The sequence below is a fragment of the Euleptes europaea genome, chromosome 1 (assembly GCF_029931775.1).
Source record: "Euleptes europaea isolate rEulEur1 chromosome 1, rEulEur1.hap1, whole genome shotgun sequence".
In the NCBI taxonomy this organism is placed as follows: Eukaryota; Metazoa; Chordata; class Lepidosauria; order Squamata; family Sphaerodactylidae; genus Euleptes; species Euleptes europaea.
In genome coordinates, this window is record NC_079312.1 from 131873895 (window position 1) to 131896988 (window position 23094).

The 23094-nt window shown below is 41.7% G+C and overlaps 1 protein-coding gene across 1 annotated transcript in view; it reads left to right on the plus strand.

Moving 5' to 3' along the window:
- Positions 1-23094, plus strand: part of CCDC57 (coiled-coil domain containing 57) — a 70596-nt gene that overhangs the window by 30266 nt on the left and 17236 nt on the right. Inside the window, exons 10-15 of the mRNA XM_056848534.1 lie at positions 2210-2429; positions 7693-7781; positions 9296-9524; positions 10220-10356; positions 13735-13854; positions 14342-14564. Coding sequence (XP_056704512.1) covers positions 2210-2429; positions 7693-7781; positions 9296-9524; positions 10220-10356; positions 13735-13854; positions 14342-14564 — 1018 coding nt within the window. The remainder of the gene's footprint in view (positions 1-2209; positions 2430-7692; positions 7782-9295; positions 9525-10219; positions 10357-13734; positions 13855-14341; positions 14565-23094) is intronic.

Below are 23094 nucleotides of genomic sequence, written 5' to 3' on the forward strand. Positions count from 1 at the left end.
TAATCAGTCCAGTAAATTGCACAAGCCTCCTGCACATAAGGAAAGTTAATAAATTATGGAAGAATGAAACTTCACAAGTCCAAGGATAGCTAGATTTGCCCCAGTGTGCCTACAGTAGCCCAGCAGGGTGCCATTTGTTAAGTGAAGCTGTAAAGTCGACTCGCTAAATGACTGTTGAAAACACAGCCAAAGTATTCTGTTATAGTGACTTAAGTGTAAATGTTTTTGCACTATCCCTTTGATGTCTAGATTGCTACTCTCAAGGAAACACTTCCTTCCTTCCTTCCTTCCTTTTCACACCTCTACTCACACGCATTCCTTCTCCATCTTTCAACCATGAGGGCAGGACACAGGTCTATCTCCCACCCCACGCCCATCCTAGTTAGTTAGACTAGATTAGGAAACTATATTTACTCTATCCTATCCAGAAATGGAGTTCCTATAATAAATCAAGTATATTAGTTTGAATAGTTAAAAAACTCCGAGTAATTTTGTTCCTGGCACGGAGATTAGATGGGCTTTGCTGCACACAATAGCCTTTGAGCTCTCTGCTGAATTACTAGATTATATGGGGGGGGGGTTCTAACAGTTAATAACCAAAGCCTATTTAAATCCTCAACACAGCTCTGTGTTGTCAATACTAGTGCCATCTGTAATACCAGACCCATTTCAGATGTAAATTCTTCTCCTTATTATGCAAATCAGTGAGAAATGTTAAAATGTTTTTTAGTTTAGTAAGGCCATTCCTGATCATTGGCCTGATCTTTTGGTGGTGATACTACTTTTGCTGATAATGACTGTTTTCACACACAGTGGTGAAGATGTGTTGCAAGAGATTATTTTGAATGTTGACAGTAAAGATATCTTGTGCTGTACTCTAGTGGTTGCCTGGGAATATCTTCTTGGGAACTCTCTCCTGGGTCTGATTGAATATTTTCTTAAAATGGATCACAGAAATTTTAGATAGAGAAAACATTATAATCCAGTTAAGAAAATAATCCACTACCATTGAAGATTAAAAATATTATTCTGATTTAAATTGGAGAGAGATATTAATTGATGCATACAAATGTATCATTACAAATTATATTTAAGACATACTTTTTATAAACATACAAGAACCTGGTGGATGGGAATTTGTGGTTGGGGATCATGTGGTTCTTCTTTATAATGCATGACTGGAAATTGGTTAGATGCAGAAAACGGTAATTTAGAATGTGAGGATCAGTTAATTGGGTTCCCTATTTACTCTGTTTGTAATTTCTTGACATAAACCATACATCTCTTGATTTGATGAGGCATTTCATTTTCAATAAATAATTTTTCATACATTGAATATATGATGTTGCCTTATACTACAAGATCCTTGGTTCATCTAATCTGTAAGTGACTTTTCCAACAGGCAGCAACTTCCTAAACAATTGTCAGACAATAATCTGTCCCAGTTTTCCTGAGATTGTGTTTAACTGGAGATGCCAGGGATTGAGCCTAGGGCCTTATGCATATAAATCACACAGTGTTTTACTGAGTGCACACATTGAGAGGCATAATAGGTTCCCTGACTGGCTGCATTTCCAGGCTAGCTGTTATTGCTGCTCATATAGGTCAAAATAATAAATACCCCCCTAAAACATGCTATAGGATTAGCATTCATACACTGAAAATATATGAGTTATTTATTTGCCTCCTGATCTGGAAAAATAATCTAATGCCTTTTTTTCTTCTTCCAAATTTACCTCTAGAGGGTTTTTTGAAATTTATCTCTATAGTTAAGGGCTACTGAATTGATTAATATGAAGCTGAATGTATGTTCTTAATTTTTCAATATATATATTTCAACACCACCAACCCATGTGGTTGAGGAAAATTTTTCTTTATACCCATTGGTGGCCATTCTGGCTCTTTTCTCTCAGTCACATACTCACTATCAGAAACAGTCTTCTTGGCTGACCTAATGAGGCTTTTATCATGAAGCGCACTCAAGTTAAATTACACATATCACCTCACATCTGGCCAAAAGTTTTACCAGAGCACTCTTTCAGCTCTTAAGTTTCTACATTTTTCTACAGGGTTTGTGACATATCATTAAAATTATTTTTTAATATTAGATCCGTCTGTTTTGTGTTCACAAAATCCCTATTCTTGTCCATGCAGCTTTGAGTCCTGCGTTTTCCTGTTGAGATGTAATTGCTTGTCTGTTAATTTTTAGGTTACACTGCAGGATAATGTTGGAGCCATTGAAGCAGATTTTCTTTCTCCTGAGGTTCAAAGGTTGCAGGAACAGAACAACAACTTGAGGACTGTGATTGCAGAAATGAGGAGAGAAATGGAGACCCTTAATAATCAAGAATCTTCTTTGGACTACGCCAAAATAAAAGCACAGGATACAGATAGGACTGCTGATACTGCTGCAGTTTCATTCACTCCTGGTAATAAAGAAGGCTGGGTTAACTTTACTGTGCAGCAATCTTTTATGCACAGTTCACAATTATCTAATACATGCTTCTCTTCTTAATAGTTATAAGAATGATATTCAAACAATAGATGTTCAAGTGGGAACCCACAAGGACTTGTGGGAGGCATCTCATTTTCCTCTTTCCTCTTCCTGAAAGCCCCCATAAACTCTCCCCCTTTTATACTTCCTTCTGTCCATACGGTTGCCAGCTCCAGGTTAGGAAATTCATGGAGATTTGGGGGTGGACCTTTCAGAGAGCGAGGTTTGAGGAGGGAAGCAACCTCAGCAGGATATAAGGCCATAAGGACCACCCACCTAATCTCCCATTTTCTCCAGGAAGGGGAACTGATCTCTGTCATCTGGAGATCAGTTGTAATTTTGGGTGATCTCTAGCCCCCAGCTGGAGGTTGACAGCCTTAATTCCCATGGATGAAATGGCTGCTTTGGATGGTAGAGTCCGTAGCATTATAGCCCCTGAAGTTCCTCCCCTCCTCAAACTCCCCTCCCAGGCTCCCCCCCAAAAAAAATCTTTAGGAATTTCCTAACCTGGAGTTGGCAACTCTGTCTCCTTCCCACCCAACCTACCTTTATCTGCAGAGTTCTCCACAAGTCTTGGAATCTTTGTGTGTATAGCCTGAGGTGTATCATATTATTCTCTCACTGGAGGAGAAAACCTATAATGGCAGCAGGTTATAAAAGAGACCCAGTTTGGGAATAATTTAATGAAATTCCTCTACCTATGGGTAAGGCAGGCGTGTGTGCAAAATGCAAACACTGCAACAAGGAATGCAAGGCCTTGTGGCCCAAGTGAAACAACATCATAAGCAGTGCTGTTTATGTAGAAAACCATGAATTAAATATACTCTTACTGACTAGTGATTTAAATCATGAAAATCTAGTCTTATTGACTAGTGATTTAAACCATGATTTAAATCGATTTGATTTAAATCAAATCCACCCTACAATCATATCCCTACAATTTATGTGGAGCTTACTTTTTAAATTTTACATTTTAGTAGTTCATTTCTTTTTGAAGAAGAAGAAGAGCTGGTTTTTATAGGCCGACTTTCTCTACCGCTTAAGGGAGACTCAAACCGGCTTACAATCACCTTCCCTTCCCCTCCCTACAACAGACACCTTGTGAAGTAGGTGGGGCTGAGAGAGTGTGACTAGCCCAAGGTCACCCAGCTGGCTTCATGTGTAGGAGTAGGAAACAAATCCAGTTCACCAGATTACCCTCCGCTCATGTGGAGGAGGGGGGAATCAAACCCGGTTCTCCAGATCAGAGTCCTCCGCTCCAAACCACCGCTCTTAACCACTACACCACGCTGTTACATTACTCTATCTTCTCAATATATCTTCATATCTAATAACATATTTGTTGAAAACATGTATTACCTAAATCTTTCTTCTTCTATTTTTATTTAATTTTATTCTTAATTAATTTTCAACTATATAATTAAAAAAGACTGAAGTAGTCAATCACTGTGACTAGATTTTTAGATTTTGTGATTCACTAAAAACCACGTTACCTTGTTTAACCAGTCACTGTAAGTGAGGATACAACATATTTTGAATTGTAAAACGATTCCTTTTTATTGTACATACTTCAGAAAATAGTAAAATGAAAAGATATATGCACAATATATACAAGCTTCAAACAAAAGAATATAGATCTAATAGAACACAGTTATAAATCAGTTACCAACCCAGTAACCAACCCATCAATGACCATGCCAGGAGAAAGTTCTCAAGCCAAACAGCACGCAAGCATGTTTGGGAGAGAATTTCCCATACAGACTGTTAGCAACAAGTCTGGGGGATAGAGTCCCAATTTCTCTCAGTTTTCAAGCCCATTTTATACAATTTTGGAGGCTGGCGTTCTGGGAACTTAAAAGTTATATATGTATTGCATCTTGATTAACTTCTAAGCAAAGGAAAGCAGATGAAAAGGCAGACAAGCCGAATTCAAAAGGCGTCTCTGTCCTCATTTTTTCCTCTGTTCTTGCAAGTACCGTAAACAAAGCTGATATCAGTAGTTTGGTGCTGCTCCTAGACTGTCAGCTGACCGCTGAGCTAACTTAGTTTCATTTCCCATAGACGTTCAGTTATACAGACGAAACAATAGAAGACTGAGAATTAAATGCATTTAAAGCTGTAATATAAATATCTATAATCAATATATTGAAAATCTATAACAAGACATTCATTTTTTCCTGAAATTCTGAAACTGATCTATTATGTATAAAGGATGTTAGTTTTGCCATAGTCACATATTCAGTTAGCCTGTTCTTGAAAACCTATAACAAAGTTTTGACTTTGGAAAAAATAGGTAAGGAAGTTCAAGGTAAGCTGATTCTACACAGAGACAATTTTCTGCTTATCTCTTGTTATTATCATGAGTGCAGAGACATTTACAGTGGTGATGGAGCAGCAGTTTCCTCTGCACTTTCCTTGCACATCAGACCCCACAGCTACCATTTCCACTTCTTCACTACAGGTCTTAAAAAAAAAAAACACCCAGAATTGTCACATTGCTATAACATTATAATGATCTGTTACCACTATATTAGTTTCCAGCTTTCATTTTAGACAGAATGTTACATCTCTAGCCTTTTTGTTGTGAAGTTGTAGGGGGGAAAGCTGCAGGACACACCATTCTTTTTATAACTCTACAACAAAAAGGGCTAGATACTTGTTTAAAAAATGAAACCTAAGAACATGTAGATTGTGGCAATAGATCATTATAATGGGATATAATGGGATCCTGCATGGCAGGGGGTTGGACTGGATGGCCCTTGTGGTATCTTTCAACCTCCACAGCAATACCTTGTGGTATCCCTCCACAGCAATATAGATATATAATCTGTTCTGTTGATATATATATAGATAATCTAGTAATTCCTGATTTTTTTTAAGATCAAAAATTCCTCTGGTGGGACTGGGTAGGAAATGATGGCTTTGGGGGCTGAAGCAAGGAAAATGGGAGAAGGTTGTTGGTCATATACCTCTGCCTCCTGGATGTATTGCTTGATCTTTGCAAAGGGGCAGCCATGTTAGTCTGCTGTAGCAAAATAAAACAAAAATCTAGTGGCACCTTAAAGGCTAACAGCATTTATCTCACTGTTGAGATTTAACAATATAAGTTGAGATCATAACAATATAAATGTTCTTAGTCTTTAACGTGCTGCTAAGTTTTTTGTTTTATTTTGCTTGAACTTTGCCCATCTTGGCTGATAATGTGGAACTGGGGAGGTGCTGGTGCTGGTTGGTTAGGTCTGGGAGCCTCTTTCAAAGAGGCAGCCTTGAGGCCACTCTTAAGAAACCCTCCCTATACCTTAATAACATTTCTAACTATTGGGCATTCACTAATGCCCCCTTTCTGTGTAGAGATGATAGCCAAGCTCCTGATGTTTCTAGATGAAGCGCATTATGGGCCCAATTCATTATGGCTTCCAGCCTGGCTTGGTGAATGAGACTGTCTCAGTTGCCAGGGTGGGCAACTTGCAATGGGAACTAGATGGAGGAGTACAACCCTGCTGGTTCAGTGGTTGGATTACATGGCGGATTTCCAAAGATGGAAGGGACTTCCATCTGTGGAGTACAGCTTTCTTGTTTTCCCTGTCCTGCTGCAGCCCAAAACTTGTTCCCCGCTGTTGAAAAGGCGACCCCAGGAACAGCTTGAAGGGGTAGTGAGGTCTACCATAGGAGGGGGTAATTGGAAAAAGGTATGAAGGAATACTGTTAGATACAAATTTAATTTGAATGCACAGGTAGGATCTATAGCACTGAGCACCTTCAACTTACTGTAGTTGCCATTCAGTCTGCTCCCCCAAGAAAATGTTATCCATGCTTTATTAATGTTCAGGCTTCTCTACTATAATGAGTCATATATTGGGCTGCCTTTATAAAGTCTGGACATTACAGTTGGTCAGGAATGCAGCAGTCTGTTAATCAGAATTCACTGCAGTGAGCATATTTCAACTGGTGCTCAAAGAACTGTGTTTCTTTTCAGTATCTTCAGGCTGCAGTAATTTAAAATGATTTTTTAAAAAGCAGATGGGTGTTACTAATACTGTATTCAGGCCTGAGTGTCAATTTTATCTGCTGATATGTCACAGTGGGCAGTTGTCAGTTCAAGATTATCCTTTGTTTCTACACATTCAAGAGCCTAGAAAAGCATTGCTGGTTGGCAGTGAGCAAGCACCTTCGTAATGAAGTAATCCCACTTCTTCACTGCCTTCATGCCATAGAATAGGTCTTCAAATAGGCTCATTTATGTGGTTATATTCATCCTGAGTTTTCCTCCGTTTGATTTGAAGGCTGCTTGGGAGCTCCTTTGGCTCTATCAGTAGAAGGGGATATCTCCGTGCGATTGCAAAACCACCCAAGCTATCTCTGTATTTTAGAAATTGACTGGAGCATTGACCAAACTGCATGCCATGTCTGCTAGAAACGTCCCTAGAAATTATCTGGATCCATCAGTCACCTGGAGAGGGGGCTAAGCAAACGTCCCTTACTGCTGCAGAGATTCAGAGCTTAATCTCCAAAGGCAGGGCATCCAAAGCAGGGCCTCAGAAGATAACCATCATGGCTGGGTAGGTTTGTAAGAGAGCAGGCAGTCCTTTCAGTATGCTGGTCCCAAGCCATATAGGGCTTTAAAGGTCAACACCAGCAACTTGAATTGTGCCCAGAAACAGATTGAGAGCTAATGTAGATGAACCAAGACTGGAGTGGTATAGTCCCTGTGACCCACTGCAGTCAACAATCTGGCTGCAGCATTTTGCACCAACCTAATTGAAGTTTTGTACCATTGGAAATTTTCAAGGGCAGCCCCATGTAAAGTTCATTGCAGCTGGTATCTAAGCTAGATGTAACCAAGGGCATGCACCACAGTGGCCAGATCTTTTCTGCCCAGGAAAGGCTGCAGCTGGCTAATCAGTTGTAGCTGGTAAAAGGCATTCCTGGCCACAGCTGCCACCTGCTTATCCAGCAGGCGGCCTGGGTTCAAGAGCATCCCCAGCCCACAAACCTGTTCCTTCAAGGGGAGTGTAACCTCATCCAGATATGGTTATCAGTAAGTCAATTTTTAACATTATTTTAAGTAGACTGCCCAGTCTTTTTACAGTGATGGACCTATATTTTAATGTTCCTTTTTGAGCAGATTACAGTTTCAATAAATATAGAAAACCCTAGTTCAGAGTGATGTCTCTCTTTTTTGCTCCTTGCCTTTCCAGGTACATTGCAACCAGATGAAATTACTGGAGCTTCTTTGAAAAAGCATGAAGCTAAAGCTCCACATGTGGATTTAACAGGAACACAAGTGGTAGGGAAACTCTTCAGATACTTTCGATTACATAAGAACATTCAACAATAGAACAGAGTTACAAAGCCACTGAATGTTTGAGAACGGGGGGCTACCACCCTTCCCACTTCATCCTGCCTGATTCCCTCCCTCACTGCAGGCCCCTTGTGGATCCCACAATCTCTAGCATTGCTTTTTTGCGGGGTGGTTAGAAGACACCAGGGTTGCCAGGTGCCCGGTGGTGGCTTGAAACCCCTGGCAATTCGCCCCTCTGCCCGCCGACCACCTGAGGGTTGGCGGGCAAACGTGCACATGAGCCCGATGTGCGAGGGACCTTTTCCTCTTAGTTTGAGTGGTAAAGGGCTGATTTACCACTCAAACTAAGAGGAAAAGGCCCCTTGCGAGGTGGCACTTCCAGTTGTAAACTGGAAGTGACATGCGCGCAATCCCGACCGCAGCCCCAAAGCCTCCCGCCGGAGGAGAGAGGGGACCTGGCAGCCCTAGAAGACACTCCTCCTCCCCCTTTTACTAGCAGTAAAGCTGGTAGGATACAACTCAAGATTTTGTTGCGTTCAGAAATTAAGCCAGTATATTTTTTCCAACTGAATTTTCTATAGACTGTAATATCTTCTTTGCTGTAAAAAAAGAAGCCTGACATACTGTGCACCTCAACTATCCTAATCTGCAGCATAGGCGTTAGAATTGATATCTATCCTTGGATCTCCACCAGAGGGCATTGTGACTCTACCTGTCTGTGCTATGTTAGACTTAATGACACAGTTATTCCTCTCTATTAGAATAGGATGACATGGAAGCATAAAAACCTTGGTTTAATATAATTGGGCTTGGCTACAAAAGAGATCTTGAACATCAGCAGCATGTACCTGTTACTGTATCATATGAAAGGGGATTAGCTAAATTTGCCACCCGCATCCAAGGGGCACTGAGTGATGATCTGTGATGATTTAGACATAATCTAAACAAACGCTCTCCCAAGAAATTCATTTCTTAAGCTGGACCTGGTTAAGGCCATGAAATCCAGTGTTAACAGCCAGTTGACCAGAGAACACACCAGGGGTGCAGAGATTACCCCAAACTGTGAACAGATAATCAACATTGATTATTCCTTGTTTTGGGGGGAACAGAATCTGGGTATGGTGGCATACCTATACCCATTTTCTCTCTCCGAATTTGGGGGACCTCCTCAATCTTTTCCCCCACTTGTCTCAACTTGGGGGGTACAGAGCCACATTTCTGCCCCTCTTACTACTGTGGCTTGAAACAATTAGATGTGTGCCATGCTTCATGCTTTGGGGATGACTAGATTAATAGTAATTTTGTGTATGTGGTTCTCCTCTCCTCCATTTTATCTTTACAACAACCTTTTGAGGTAGAGTAGTCTGAGAGAGTGACTGGCCTAGGTCACCCAGTGGTTTCTTGGCATCACTGTGATTTGAGCTTGGGTCTCCCCAGTTCTACGACCATGAAATATGTACTTTGTTGAACATATTGTTATACTTCTATACTTCTTCTAGAATGCAGTGTCTGAGAGACGTCAGGGTGACTCTGTACATCTCAAGCAATGGTTCTTCGGCATGGAGGCTGGCGATGGATCCCACCAACCTACAGGAAACTATGAACAATTGATGCAAAGGAAACTGAAGGAAGCTGTGAGAAAAATCTCCAATCTGAGCAAAGAAAAGCAACAGTTACTAGAGATGGTAAACAGACTGAGAGCAGAACTTGGAGCAGTATCAAAGGAAGGTAAAACTTACCGGGCAGAAGTATTTTGATTCTAATAAGAGGATAAAGCGGGGTGGGGGAAAACTCAGCCTCTCGAGATGGAGAGAGCTCTAGGAGGTAGAAGTGTTGGCTCTGGGCTCCTTGCTGAGATTAAGTGGTCCCCAGTTTGATTTTGAGAATGAAGTTCTAGTAATTAAGAGCACAATTGCGCCAAACATTGAAGACTGTGGGATAAAACATGAACAAAGTATTTGTCCCTGGTCTTGGCTATGGAAACCTTTAGCAATGGCACTGTGAGGTCAAGGTGGCAACTGAATGTTGCACAACAGCAGAAAGGTCTTTTATGTGCTTATGAAGTATTTATAAGGCTTCCTGAAATAAGCATTTGTTGGGTCCCCCCTCCCCCCCGGAAATCAGAAACAATGTAGAATGGCATTATTGTTTAACAAACTTGAAGTCAAGATAGATGCCTAGTAAGAGAATTTCGTTTTAGAGTTTGTGTTCTCCGACTCAACTTCTTTGGCTAGAGTAGCTAAGTAAAGGTTATTGCTTGCAAAAGATATTCTCAGATCAGTTTGTACACAGGTCTTTTAACATTATATCCTGATATAACAGCTGTACTGTGTAATTCGCTATGAGCAGTCATGGGTAGTAGGCAGAACTTGAGTTTAATGTAAATAGAAAATGCCAGTGTATTTATTTTCTCGTCTGTGTAGGATCTCAAGATTCCAAGTGCTCAAATCAGACTCCAGGACATATTTTCCTTGATGCTCTCCATCCAAAGGTTCTAGCCAGGGAGACTAAGCATCGCCTTTTAGCTTTAGAACATCTGCAGTACCAGCTTACAACACAGGTAATGAAGCATTTTCTTTGCAACGTGAGCATATCTTGGAACAGATACAGTCATGTGCTTTCTGTATGTGCAGAGCTGCCTGAGAGTGCCAGATTCTCTCTGCAGGTCATAGAGACATTGGGTGCAAGCTGTACATAAGCCAGGCTGGATAGTGGAAAGGAACATGCACACGGCATGCTCTCCTTTCACTGTCTTACATAAATCGGTCCAATCCACAGTAAAAGTGTGGAGATCTCCAGTGTGGAGATCTCCAGTGTGGAGATCGCTCCTGTGCCTCCTTGTTGTCTCTTCTGTTAGAATCAAAGCAGCTTGATATACTGGAGGAGAGCAGTGAGGATTTAGTATGAAGGACATAGGAATGTTGAAAGAGGTGGGATACTTTTATCCTAGATAGAGAAGGGTTGGGGGATATAATTTCTGTGAGTGACATTTGCTATCATTTTTGATGATCATTCTGTGCAAAAGGGAAAGACGTACTCACAGCTGGGAGGACTGAGAAGGCTCTGAGTAGAGCTCAGGGTTTGCCTAGCAGTAGCTCCACCGTCTCGTCCTCCCCCTTCCCTTTGGGTGGGGATCCCACGTTGTGTTTCTGCCAGGGCAAGGGAACAATTGGGGCGGCAGTTTTTGCTGGTTTACCTCCCTCCCACTGCAGACTCCCACACAGCATCCACTGCTAGTCCTGGGGGCACTCCGAACTCCAAGGGGATGGGGTCTTGAGGGTTTGTGGGGGTGGTGGCAGTACAGTTCCATTTTGTGAGGTAGAGCTCCGCTGGCAAATCATAGGATCCAGCTGTTTATGCACTAAGGGCTTTTGTACAAGTAGCAGTTGTCAACTCCAGTTCAGTTTGTGGGAGCCGGTGTAATTGAGAATGCAAGAAAGAAAGCATATCATTGCCTTGCTGGATCAGACGAAGGGTCATTTGAGTGCAGCCAGATCGTTCTGGAAGTTCATATTGATGGAATGAAGGTGACAGGTATCCCTGTTGTTTGTCCTCAGCATCTTGTGCTGTGGATCTCTGACCCTGAACATAGGCCAGTCTTCCATGAATTTATTCTGCTCTTTTGAAAAGACATCTGAGGTGCCTTTCAGATGTAGAAGCAGCTGCTCGTCAATGAGGTATCCTCAAATGGCTAAGGGCTGTATCTGAATGATGCAATCATGTTGGCAGGGCTGATTGCATGGATCTTTCCCACAGAATCAGTACCTAGGGAAAGGAACTTTTTCTGCATCTGAAGGTCACCTAAGTTAGTGGTCATCACTAATCTTGTGGTGAGTCTATACATTAATTATTAGTTGTGTGAAGTAACATCTTTGCCCCAAAGTAAGGTTTTAGAGTTAGCACACTGCTAACTCTAATGTTTGGGTATCCTGGGAAAAGTCCCTGGGATGCCAGTGATTGCTATAAACCTTTGAAATCAGTGTTTGCGGTTAATCGTATCTGGAGACAGTGTCATTGTACAGCTCATTGGCTCATTATGTAAAATGAAGCCAAAGTAGACAACTCCTCTATCAAATGCTTCTCTTCACCATCATCCTAAGGCAGCTCCAGCCAATCACCCTCTCTCAGAGTGGAAAAAGGAAGAACAACTTCAGGGGAGTTTAGCACTAAAAACCTATTCCAGAGTTTGTGAACCAACCCCATGGTCAGATTAGTTCGAGATTTATTATTAGTTTTTAAAATGATTCAGTTTTACTTTTTTGAGACAAGGGTGGAACACATTAATTCTTCTATTCTTAATTTTGATATAAAGTGAATTTTGTCAGTTAAATGAACTCTGCCTAGAACTTGGTGGTGAAAAAGAGAAGAATTAATGAAGACTCAAGTTGAGTTTTATAATCGTATTGTTACAGAAAGAAAGAAGCCAAACTGGTAGCTGAAGGGAAGAAAGTATAGGTGAACTTGTAGCCCAAGAATGGCCATATTTGAAGTATTAATCTGGAACAGGACTAGGCCTTTTGGAACGTGTGTCAAACACTAGACCTTTTACGAGTTCATCAAAGAGTTATGTGTAGCTTTTATGGAACAGACAAATTTTGCTTTTCACTATAGTAAAAATCTTTATTCCCATATTGTTACAGTTGCTGTCTTACTGAAATACATCTAACAGAATTGGATTGCATTTACTTTGTAAATTAACACATGCACAAAGGTACCTTATACTCAATCAGATCCTTGTCCATTGAGGTCAATATTGTCTACGCAGACAGGCAGCAGCTCTGCAGGATCTCAGGCAGAGGTCTTTGAGATCACCTCCTTTTTAGCTGGATATGCTGGGATTGAACCTGAGATCTTCTGCTTGCCAAGCAGATTCTCTACCACTGAGCCACAGCCCCTCTCCTAAAGGGGATTTATGATGCCATAAATAATACTAGGCTGTGTTAGTTGCTTGTGTATGTCTAAAGTGCCAGCAAGTCGCAGCCGACTTATAACAATCCAGTAGGGTTTTCAAGGCAAGAGACTAACAGAGTTGGTTTGCCATTGCCTTCCTCTTCATAATGACCCTGGTATTCCTTGGTGGTCTCTCATGAGCCCCATGGCGCAGAATGGTAAGCTAAAGTATTACAGTCAAAGCTCTGCTCACAACGTGAGTTCAATCCTCATGGAAGTTGGTTTCAAGTAGCCGGCTGAAGGTTGACTCAGCCTTCCATCCTTCGAGGATGGTAAAATGAGTACCCAGCTTGCTGGGGGTAAAGTGTAGAAGACTGGGGAAGGCAGTGGCAAACCACCCCATAAACATAGTCTGCCTAGCAAACGTTGTGATGTGACGTCACCCCATGGGTCAATAATGACCCAGTGCTTATACAGGGGACTACCTTTACGCTAGTTGCATGTGGTGTAGTGGTTAAGACTGGTGGTTTGGAGTGGTGGAGTCTGATCTGGAGAACCGGATTTGATTCCCCACTCCTCCACATGAGCGGCGGAGGCTAATCTGGTGAACTGGACGTGTTTCCCCACTCCTACACACGAAGCCAGCTGGGTGACCTTGAGCAAGTCACATTCTCTCCGCTTCAGGGGAAGGGAAGGTGATTGTAAGCTGGTTTTTGAGTCCCCCTTAAGTGGTAGAGAAAGTCGGCATATAAAAACCAACTCTTCTTCTTCCTCTTCCTCTTCCTCCTCCTCCTCCTCCTCCTCCCTGAAGTCCATGAACTTAAGCAGGAATAAGTGGGTAGGAGTATTGCAGTCTCAGAGTAATTCATTGATTGGGACAGGGTAGGAGCTTTATATGATGATTTGTTCTTTTTCTTAATTTTTTTAAATCTTAATTTTAGTGTGTGTGTGTGTGTGTGTGTGTGTATGTATGTATTTACACTAAACAAAGAGGTGATTTTGTAATAAATGAAACATATTAATTTAGACTGTCTCCTTTTCATGGCAGGAGTTACAATATGCACAGCGAAAACATAACTCAGGAAAATGTCTTGTTGAGAAGTTTAATAATAAAAATGTCCCAAGCAGCAATAACTGTAGTGAAGGAGCAGAACTCTCAATGAAACAGGTACAGTAGAGGATCAATATTTTATATATCCTTAGCTATATTCTGTGTAACAAAATCCTTGGCATGTTTGCTTATGGGTAAGTCCCAATTCAGTAAGTGTGTTTAGGTTTGTAACATTAGCTAATGTACTTATTATGACTCTCAGACTCTTGAACTGTGGGTTACTTAATAATGCTGTGTAACTTCCATTATATCCGTTATACTGAATTTAAACTTCCAGCACAATTTTACTCTTCATGCACTGCTATAAATTAGAAATGTTAAAGGGTCATTTCGAAACCACTTGAGCCCCCTACCTTTGCCTTCAGTTTCTTCCCACTAATTTTATTACTTGCCATGGTAAAGTGTCTTAGTGGTTCATGTTACACACAAGTGCTTGTACTAGAACCAGGCCTGTTCCTGGCTTGTGACACCTCTCCAGCCCATTTCCAGGTACCATTGATGCAAAATGTTGGATAGAACTAAGATCATGCTCTCATTTTTACAGGTTCAGTCAAAATCATTTGTTATAAATGACACTGCAGGACTTCAAAATAATGAAATCTTAGTACCCCATCAGGATCAACAGCTTAGAAAAGGAAGTTCCAGTGAATCCCAGCAAGGCCAATTGTCATCACCTGGTACACATAGTTCCCTGCAGGATATTTGGCAGATTCTAGAGATGGGATCAAGCCCTTCCATTCTAAGTCCACAGGGCAACAAAGACCAAGGTAAGTCTTATTTGCTTGCTTGACCGATTTACTTCATTTATATCCACCTTTCTCCCCCATGGGGACTCAGAGCAGCTTACATCCTTCTCCCCTCCTCCATTTTATCCTCACAACTACCCTGTGAGGTAGGTTAGGCCAAGAATGTGTGATGGACCCAAGGTCACCCAGTGACCTACCATGGCAGAGTGGGAATTCGAAACTGGGTCTCTCAGATCCTAGTCCAGCACTCTAACCACTACACAACTCTGGCATCTCAGTCCATTTTCCCTTTTCATAAGGTCCCGTGCTAAAAATGTATGGCCAAATAACTTCCCTTTATTCCTCAGGTACCGAATAGATGAATTAGCTAACCATTTTCCTCTCCAGTATTGATGAAAAGGATGTCTCTCTTTTTAACTTTGTCCCTGCAGACACTAGTGTTTTGTAATATTAATCTACCAGACAATTTAATAAACTCTCTCTAGAATAGCCCCAGGACTATGATTCATTTGTTAATATTTGCTCTGTGTGTGTACACCGTCAATACACAGCTGACTTATGGCGACTCCATAGGGTTTTCAAGGCATAGAGACCCTTGAACATGTCATTTATGACTGTAACATTTACAATAAAATAAGAGAAGACATTTCCCTTGTAATAGCTGACCACCCAGGGAGCACTAGAGCGACTCGCCTTTCTAATTTGCTCTCCGTTAAAGACACCGAGCTAACTTTTAAAATGGCCAAATTTGGATGGCGAATTATGAAGACTAGACGAGCATGGGTTGAACCCAACGAATTTTAACTGTGTTCTAGTTAAGCTTATGTTTTTAATAGTTCCCCTACTAATGTTTGATTATATATTTATTGATGTATTGATGTATATAGCTACTATTTTTATTATGTAAAAGTTTTTTATTGTTGGTCTGGGACCGTATTAAACATTTTGTAATGGTGGCATTTTTTTTCAAGGCAAGAGACATTCGGAGGTGGTATACCACTGCCTGCCTCTGCTTGGGCTGAGAGAGTTCTGAGAGAACTGTTTCTGGCCCAAGGTCACCCAGCAGGCTTCATGTGGAGGAGTGGGGAATTGAACCCAGTTCTTCAGATTAGAGTCCACCACTCTTAACTGCTGCACCACGCTGGCTCCCCTAATATTTGCTAAGGGTGTTAAAAATAGAAAATGTGTTATTACTCTGTCCTTGCGTTGGCAAGTGTATGGCAGCATTGATGTACACTGGCACATGCATTACAGCAAGGAGGATGACTGTATGGGGTTGTGGATGTGCTGCTAGCAGTGGTTTGTCACATTTTCAGAATTTGTTGATGATCTCAGGCATAGCGGGCATATTACAGGTCAAGAACCTATTGATAAAGCAAGAACTGTGTTTGCACATGCAGATGTCACAACAACTTTTCTAATGTTTCATGCTCTTGACTGGCAGCTTTACAAGGACACAGGTTTCCTAATCTAGGACTGGAAACTTCCACCCCCAGCTAGGGCCACAGGCTGTCCGTGCTGCAGGTTTCCAAAGTCCAGCAGAACAAAAATTGCTGCTTTTATTATTAAAGAGATAATAATGATATTCTGTTTTATCTGAGACATGCAGATTGATTATAAAAAAACTTACCTGGGGAGTTTTTCATTAATCATACTCTGGGCCTACCATAGCCAAAAACTGCAGGATGCAGCCAGAAGATGTAAAAGATGTAAAGATGTAAAATTTCCAAAAATTTGAAACCGTTGGGAAAGGGGAACAGTTTTCCCTGGTATATTTCCAGGGGGGATTATATGCAATAATTAAATTAATCTTATCTAGCCTAAATTTATTTTTAATTCTTGAACAACATAAATGAATAATTTATAACTTGGTTAGCATATTTATGAAATTTAAATGTATACACGCCTTAGTTTTCTACAATCAGAATTGTGAACACGCCCAGTTATGCGGAGAGAGACATGTAACCTACTCTTTCTATTGCTAACTTACCGTGTATATCTTGGTTTTGCCATGTGACATATAGGAAAAAATAAAAGCTGAAAATAGAAAACACAAATAGTGCTGTAAACAAAAATAAGTATTATTTGGACAGAGTCTAATATTGTCATAGTATAGTAATATGGCCACATACCTGGATATCAAGATAATTTTAGAACACAGAAAACATTTAACTCTTCAGTTGAGTATTATATACATAACCTTTATATCTAACAACGATTTGCAGGAGGCATTTCATTTCCCCTTCTCTCATGATTTCCTCTTTTCCTTGCCTGAAAGCCCTCATAGCCTCTACCCTTTTCCTGCTTTCTTCTCTCCTTCTAGGGTTGCCAACCTCCAGGGAGGCCTTTAGATCTTGTGGAATCATAACAGATCTTCCAAGTATAGAGATCAGTTCCCTGTGGTTGCCAACTCCAGGTGGGAAATTCCTGGAGATTTGGGGGGTGGACCTTTTGGAGGGCGAGGTTTGGGGAGGAAAGCGACCTCAGCAGAGTATATAATGCCATATAGTCCATAATCCACAGCAGTCATTTTCTCCAGGGGAATTGATCCCTGTCATCTGGAGAGCAGTTATAATTCCGGGTGATCTCCAGCCCCCACTGGAGGTTGACAACCCTAGTTCCCCTAGAGGAAATGGCTGCTTTGGAGGGTGGAAACTATGGCATTGTACTCCTCGGAGGTCCCTCCCCTCCTCAAACCCTCCCTTCCTTAGGCTGCATGCCTCCAAATCTCTAGGAATTTCCTAACCTGGAGTTGGCAACCCTATTTCCTTCCACCCAACAACCAACCTATCTTTATCTGCCCTTCTGTCTTAAGCCTTCCTTCTCCCCCCCCCCACCTAGGAAAACTATGGCCCAGTTGTGTGGTGCTAGCCACTGGACAAGGCCCCTTGTATGGAAGGGAACCCTCAAGAACTTGTGGGGGGTTACCTCACTTTCCCCTATATCTCCCTCCCACACTATTTCCTCTTTCCCTCCCCTGACAACCCCCATATCCTCTCCCCTTTCCCTGCCTCATTCTCTCCTCAGCCATTCACCAACCCACCTTTTCTCTACCTTCCATCTTCAGCTATATTTACTATTTATTTGCTTCATTTTTACCCCATCTTTCTTCATAGTGAGGATCCAAGCAGCTTACATAATTCTCCTCATAATTTTATCCCCACAACAACCCTGTGAGATAGGTTAGGCTGAAAGTATGTGACTAGTCCAAAATCAGCCAGTGAACTTCCACAGCAAGATGGGGATTTGAACCTGGGTCTCCCAGACCCTACTGTGAATGTCTAACCACTATGCCACACTCGCTTTCATACGGTGGCTGCTGTTGAACAGTAGCAAGCAGCCAGGCCTAGTTGAGTTATGGAAGTCGGTGGTATCAAGTCACCTAAAGGTTGCTTTCAGACCTAGGGTACCAACCTCCAGGTGAGACCTAGAGATCTCCCAGAATTACAACTGAACTGTAGGCGACAGAGATCTGTCCCCTGGAGAAAATGACTGCTTTGGAGGGTAGACTCTGACATTATATTTGGCTGAGGCCTCTTCCCTCCACAAACCCTGCCTTCTCAGACTGCACCACAGAATCTCCAGAAATTTCCCAACCTGGAGGTGGCAACCCTAGTCAGGCCTGGCCCCAATGAGTCCTTCCTCAAAGGACAAAATAGTCCTGGAAAAGACCCTTCCTCTGCCTTTTACTCATAGAAACTCCAAGCCTGGAATACTGTGGTTGTCTAGCAACAGTCACTGAGGGAATGTGTTGCTTAAAACTACAGGCGCTCCTTTTATAATTTTGATTTTTTTTAAATCCCCCAATATATATATTTTACATTTCACATTGTTCTGCAAACCTGGGTCCCTTTTCAGGTTTGTAGAAAGATCTGTCTTGCTCATTCACAGCTCCAGTCACCGGATTTAAGTATCCTCAGATTTGGCCAACTTCGCTATTAGTATATAGATTCTGAATGTGCTGGTCAACAAATCTACATAATCGGGGCATGTATAGATAAGATTTTTGAAAAGTAAAGGGGGGCAGGCAGAAGAGAAGGCAAACAGTGGTGGTGGTGGTGACCAGGAGTGGAAGAAGCTGAGTGCGCAAGAAGGCAGCTGGCAGCAGCTCTAGGAGGAGAAAGAGCATGCTTCCACCATCACTGGGAGGGTGGCAACTGAGAGGGGTAAAGAAGCTGGGCAATGGTCAGGGAAAAATGGGCAGCAGCAGCCAAGGGAAGCACCTCAGTTCTACCACCACTGTGTGGGTGAACAGGCAGATGGAGAAAGCTTCAGCAACAGTAGTTAGGAAATGAAAGGAGGAACACTGTTGGTGACTGGAGAATGGTAGTGGGGCACGCTTTCTACTCCAAATTTTTCTACTGTTCTGCTACTGCCAACCAGATGATTGGCATCTGGACTTGGAGAAGAAAGGTTGGCTGACCCCAGATCGGCTGGCTAGCAGTAGCTAGGGGAGTGAGATTTGGAGCAGAAATCATGTCTGGTGCCCTTGCTGCTCCATCTGTCTCTGCCGCCACTACCCATCTGATTGAGGGGTTGCTCAAATACAGCGAGCTTTCTGTTCCAAACCCAGCTCTTGCATTATCTGGCTGGGGGTAGGGGCTTATCACAGCAGTGACCACAGGGGCTAGCAGGGATGGGGAGAATGGGATGTCCCCTCCCCATGAGTTCTCACAGGCCCCCTGCTTGTGGCTTAATAATTGTGGACAAAATTACTATTGTTTAAACATAGACATATCCTTGAAAGTGTGTTGTATGTGATTACAGGAGACTCAAGAATTTTCATTATCTAATGCTATAGGTTGTCCTGCATGCTACACATTTTGAACAAGTAAAACAAGTCTTAAAAAATTTCCCCCACTCATTCCAAAACAGAAAAAGTTCCTAGTTCTTCCAACTGAAAAGAACCGAAAAAGTCCTTGGAATTTTTTAAATATTTTTCCGTTAGTTAATCCTTCCTTCCAAGTGTTTGTATTGTTTGGCTATATCACTTGGACTGTTATTCTAGATAAATGGCATGCCAACAATTAACTAACTCGGTTCCAGTAAGGAATACAGTCTTCCATGCAAACATGGATTAATTGGGTAAAATGCAGAAATAATTAGAGCTATAATCTTCAATTTCAAGATCACTTTTCAAAGAGTCCTTTTTCAGTACTTGCAAGATGGAAAATGGGTAGGAAAACCTCATCTCCAATTCAACACTGATGGGTGCTGTTTGAGACCTTGAGTTGCATATTTTCCAATGTTTCATAGATGAAAATAGGAATATTCTTGTGTACTGTTATATCCTCACTCTTGTACCAAGGATGGCTGAGTACCTGTCACATTGCTGAAGGCTCTTTTCCCCCTTGCAATATATGTATTCATATTCTCTGCTCAAACTGAAAAGTAAACAGGGAGTTTGTTCTTTCGTTGAGGACAAACATAAAAATAGAATTATATATTACCAATAAATGGATCTTACTAGCTGCAGCATGTGAACATTTTAGAAGGCATCTCAAAAAACGTTCTGCAAAGCAAAAAGAGGGACAAAGTGGGACAGTGATTTACCAGGAACAGATACTCAAAATTTGGGATTTTATATAGACATCCAGAGCTTATGAAATAGTTGCATGTCCAATGTATTGTGGCATTTGCAGGGAAAAACCTCAAATGTTGGATTCTGTAGACATTTGCTAGTGGAAAAGGGTCTTTTCCTGTCTTCCCTATTTCCCAGCAGACCCCTGTGACCTTGCTGGTGATTGGGAGGGGGGCCAGCACAGATTAAGTGGGTTGGGAAAGTGCAGTGGGATAAGTGTGCTGCTCTTCCTCCTATCAGCAGAACATCTATCCATGGTGTACTAGGGACTGTATTATTTCCGTACTTAAAGGTGCTTATTTCATTCAGTTATTCTATCCAGTGTTTTTAGTTCTAAAGAGAAGAAGTAAACAACATAATTAAGGAAATCAAATCAACAGAGCTTGAATAAGGATATTGGTTGCCAAACTCCAGGTGGTAGCTGGAGATCTCCTGCTGTTATAACTAATCTTCAGGCAACAGAGATCAGTTCACCTGGAGAAAATGGCCAGTTTGGAAGGGGAACCCTAGGGCATTCTACGTCCTTGAAGTCCCTCCCTTTCTCAAACACTGCCCGCCTCAGGCTGCACCCCCATAATCTCTAGGTATAGCCAAACCTGGATCTGGCAACCCTAGATATAGAGTAAAATACTATTCTTGCCATTTTTCTTATTACAAATAAAAAGGTGCTCCAGTAGGGGCAACTCTGTTCTTTCACCTTTGGTGGATATAATGGCAATTTTAAAATGACTTTTAATTTTATTTCAGTAGGATAGAGGGGTGGGGCCTTGTGTTTCAGAGGGCTCATAAAGACAAACAGGATAACAGTAGTACTGTTCTGATTTTGCAGAACATAATCACCCCCGTCTTTAATTAAATGTCTCTGTCTTTGCATTGTATCACACTGTGGAAGCATGCTCTTGAAGCGTCTTTAACCTACTGGTGATTTGGAAGCATTCCATTTCTGAAGTACAGTATGTGCTGATTTCTAAATAAAATTCCAAACGTCATGAAACTAATAATCACTGGGATTTATGCATCATTCATATTCTCTGATCATCCTTCAAAGTGTTCTGTTGAAAGCCTCCCTCTACTCTGCTTGATTAATTAAGACAGGAGTCCCTAATGTGGTCTCTGTGGGCACCATGGAGCCTGCTTATACCCTTTCCAGTGCCTGCCAGGTGTTTTTAGAAAGTAGGACGGGGCTGTTGTCTGGTACAGCTTTTAATTGACCACTGGAGATCTGATTGGCTGTGCAGATTAAAATAACATTGTGTTGGCAGCAGCTAATATAATAGTGTTTGTTTTATTCTCTCTTTCACTCCTCCTTCCCATTGTATTTTTTTTAATTACCCCTTATCTCCCCTACACGTGGACTTCCTCTGTGTTTGTTTGTATGTATGTGTGTCTGCCTCCTACATTGCCCTTTTTTGTGGTTGTGCCCACCCCTGTGTCAGAATTCCAAAGGTGCCCACAGGCTCAAAAAGGTTGGGGACCCCTGAATTAAGAGATGTGTAAGCTGTAAAAAAGCTGTAAGCTGTAAAAAGGAGACATCAAAGACTGCAGCAACCATTGGACCATCACATTAATTTCTCACACGAGTAAAGTAATGCTCAAAAACTTACAACAAAGACTGTTACCAGATATGGAATGAGAAATGCCAGATGTTCAAGCTGGATTCAGAAAAGGAAGAGGCACTAGAGATTATATTGCAAATTTATGTTGGTTACTGGAGCATACAAGAGAATTTCAGAAGAAAATCAGTTTATGTTTCATAGATTACAGCAAAGCTTTTGACTGTGGGGATCATGGAAAGCTATGGTTGGTGTTAAAAGAAATGAATGTACCACAGCATTGTTTTGATGTGCAACCTATACTCTGGACAAAAGGCTAGGACAGAATATGGAGAAACAGAATGGTTCCCACTTGGCAGATGTGGCAGACAAGGATGTATTTTGTCTCCCTATCTGTTCAATCTGTATGCAGAACATATCATAAGAAGACCTGGATTAGATTTAGATGAAGCTGGAGTGAAAACCGGGGTGGGGGAGGAACATTAACAATTTGAGATATGTAAACGGCACCACGCCCTGACCTGGATGGCCCAGGCTAGCCTGATCTCGTCAGATCTCAGAAGCTAAGCAGGGTCAGCCCTGGTTAGTATTTGGATGGGAGACCACCAAGGAAGACCAGGGTTGCTGTGCAGAGAAAGGCAATGGCAAACCACCTCTGTTAGTCTCTTGCCATGAAAACCCCAAAAGGGGTCGCCATAAGTCGGCTGCGACTTGAAGGCACTTTACACACACACACACACACACACGACACCACACTACTGGCAGACTTGAAATGACTACTGCTGAAGGTTAAAGCAGAACGTGCCAAAGCAGTGGTTCTTGTAGGTTATCCAGGCTGTGTGACCGTGGTCTTGGTGCCAAAGCAGGATTACAGCTGAACATCAAGAAGACAAAAGTAATAACCACTGAGGAGTTTCACAACTTTAAGGTTGACAATGAAGAAAATTGTTAAAGGTTTTCTGTTCCTTGGCTCCATCATCAACCAAAAGGGAGACTGTAACCACGAAATCAGGAAATTGTGACTGGGAAGGGTAGCCCTGAAGGAGCTAGAAGAGATTCTTAAGTGTAAGGAAGTGTCGCTGGAGTTACTGCCCCACTCTCCTTGCTTCAGCCCCCTCCCAGTTGTTAACATTTTTCTTCACAACCAGAGGGATTCTCTTTAAATATTGTCAATATTTGCCTCTATGAATTCCCAGCTTTCATTTTTTTAAGTCTCTAGCTTCGTATGTTGCAGAGATTTATCATTTCCTTTATGTGTCCACAATGAAAAGGGCTGGTGACTTACCCTTTTTAAAAAAGAAAGCTGGGAATTCAGAGGAATAAGTAGAGTGAACATTAGTAACTGACATGTTGCTATAAAATTATAATTTTTTTTAAAGCCCTCTGGTGGCAGTGGGAAATGGCAGCTGTGGGCTGC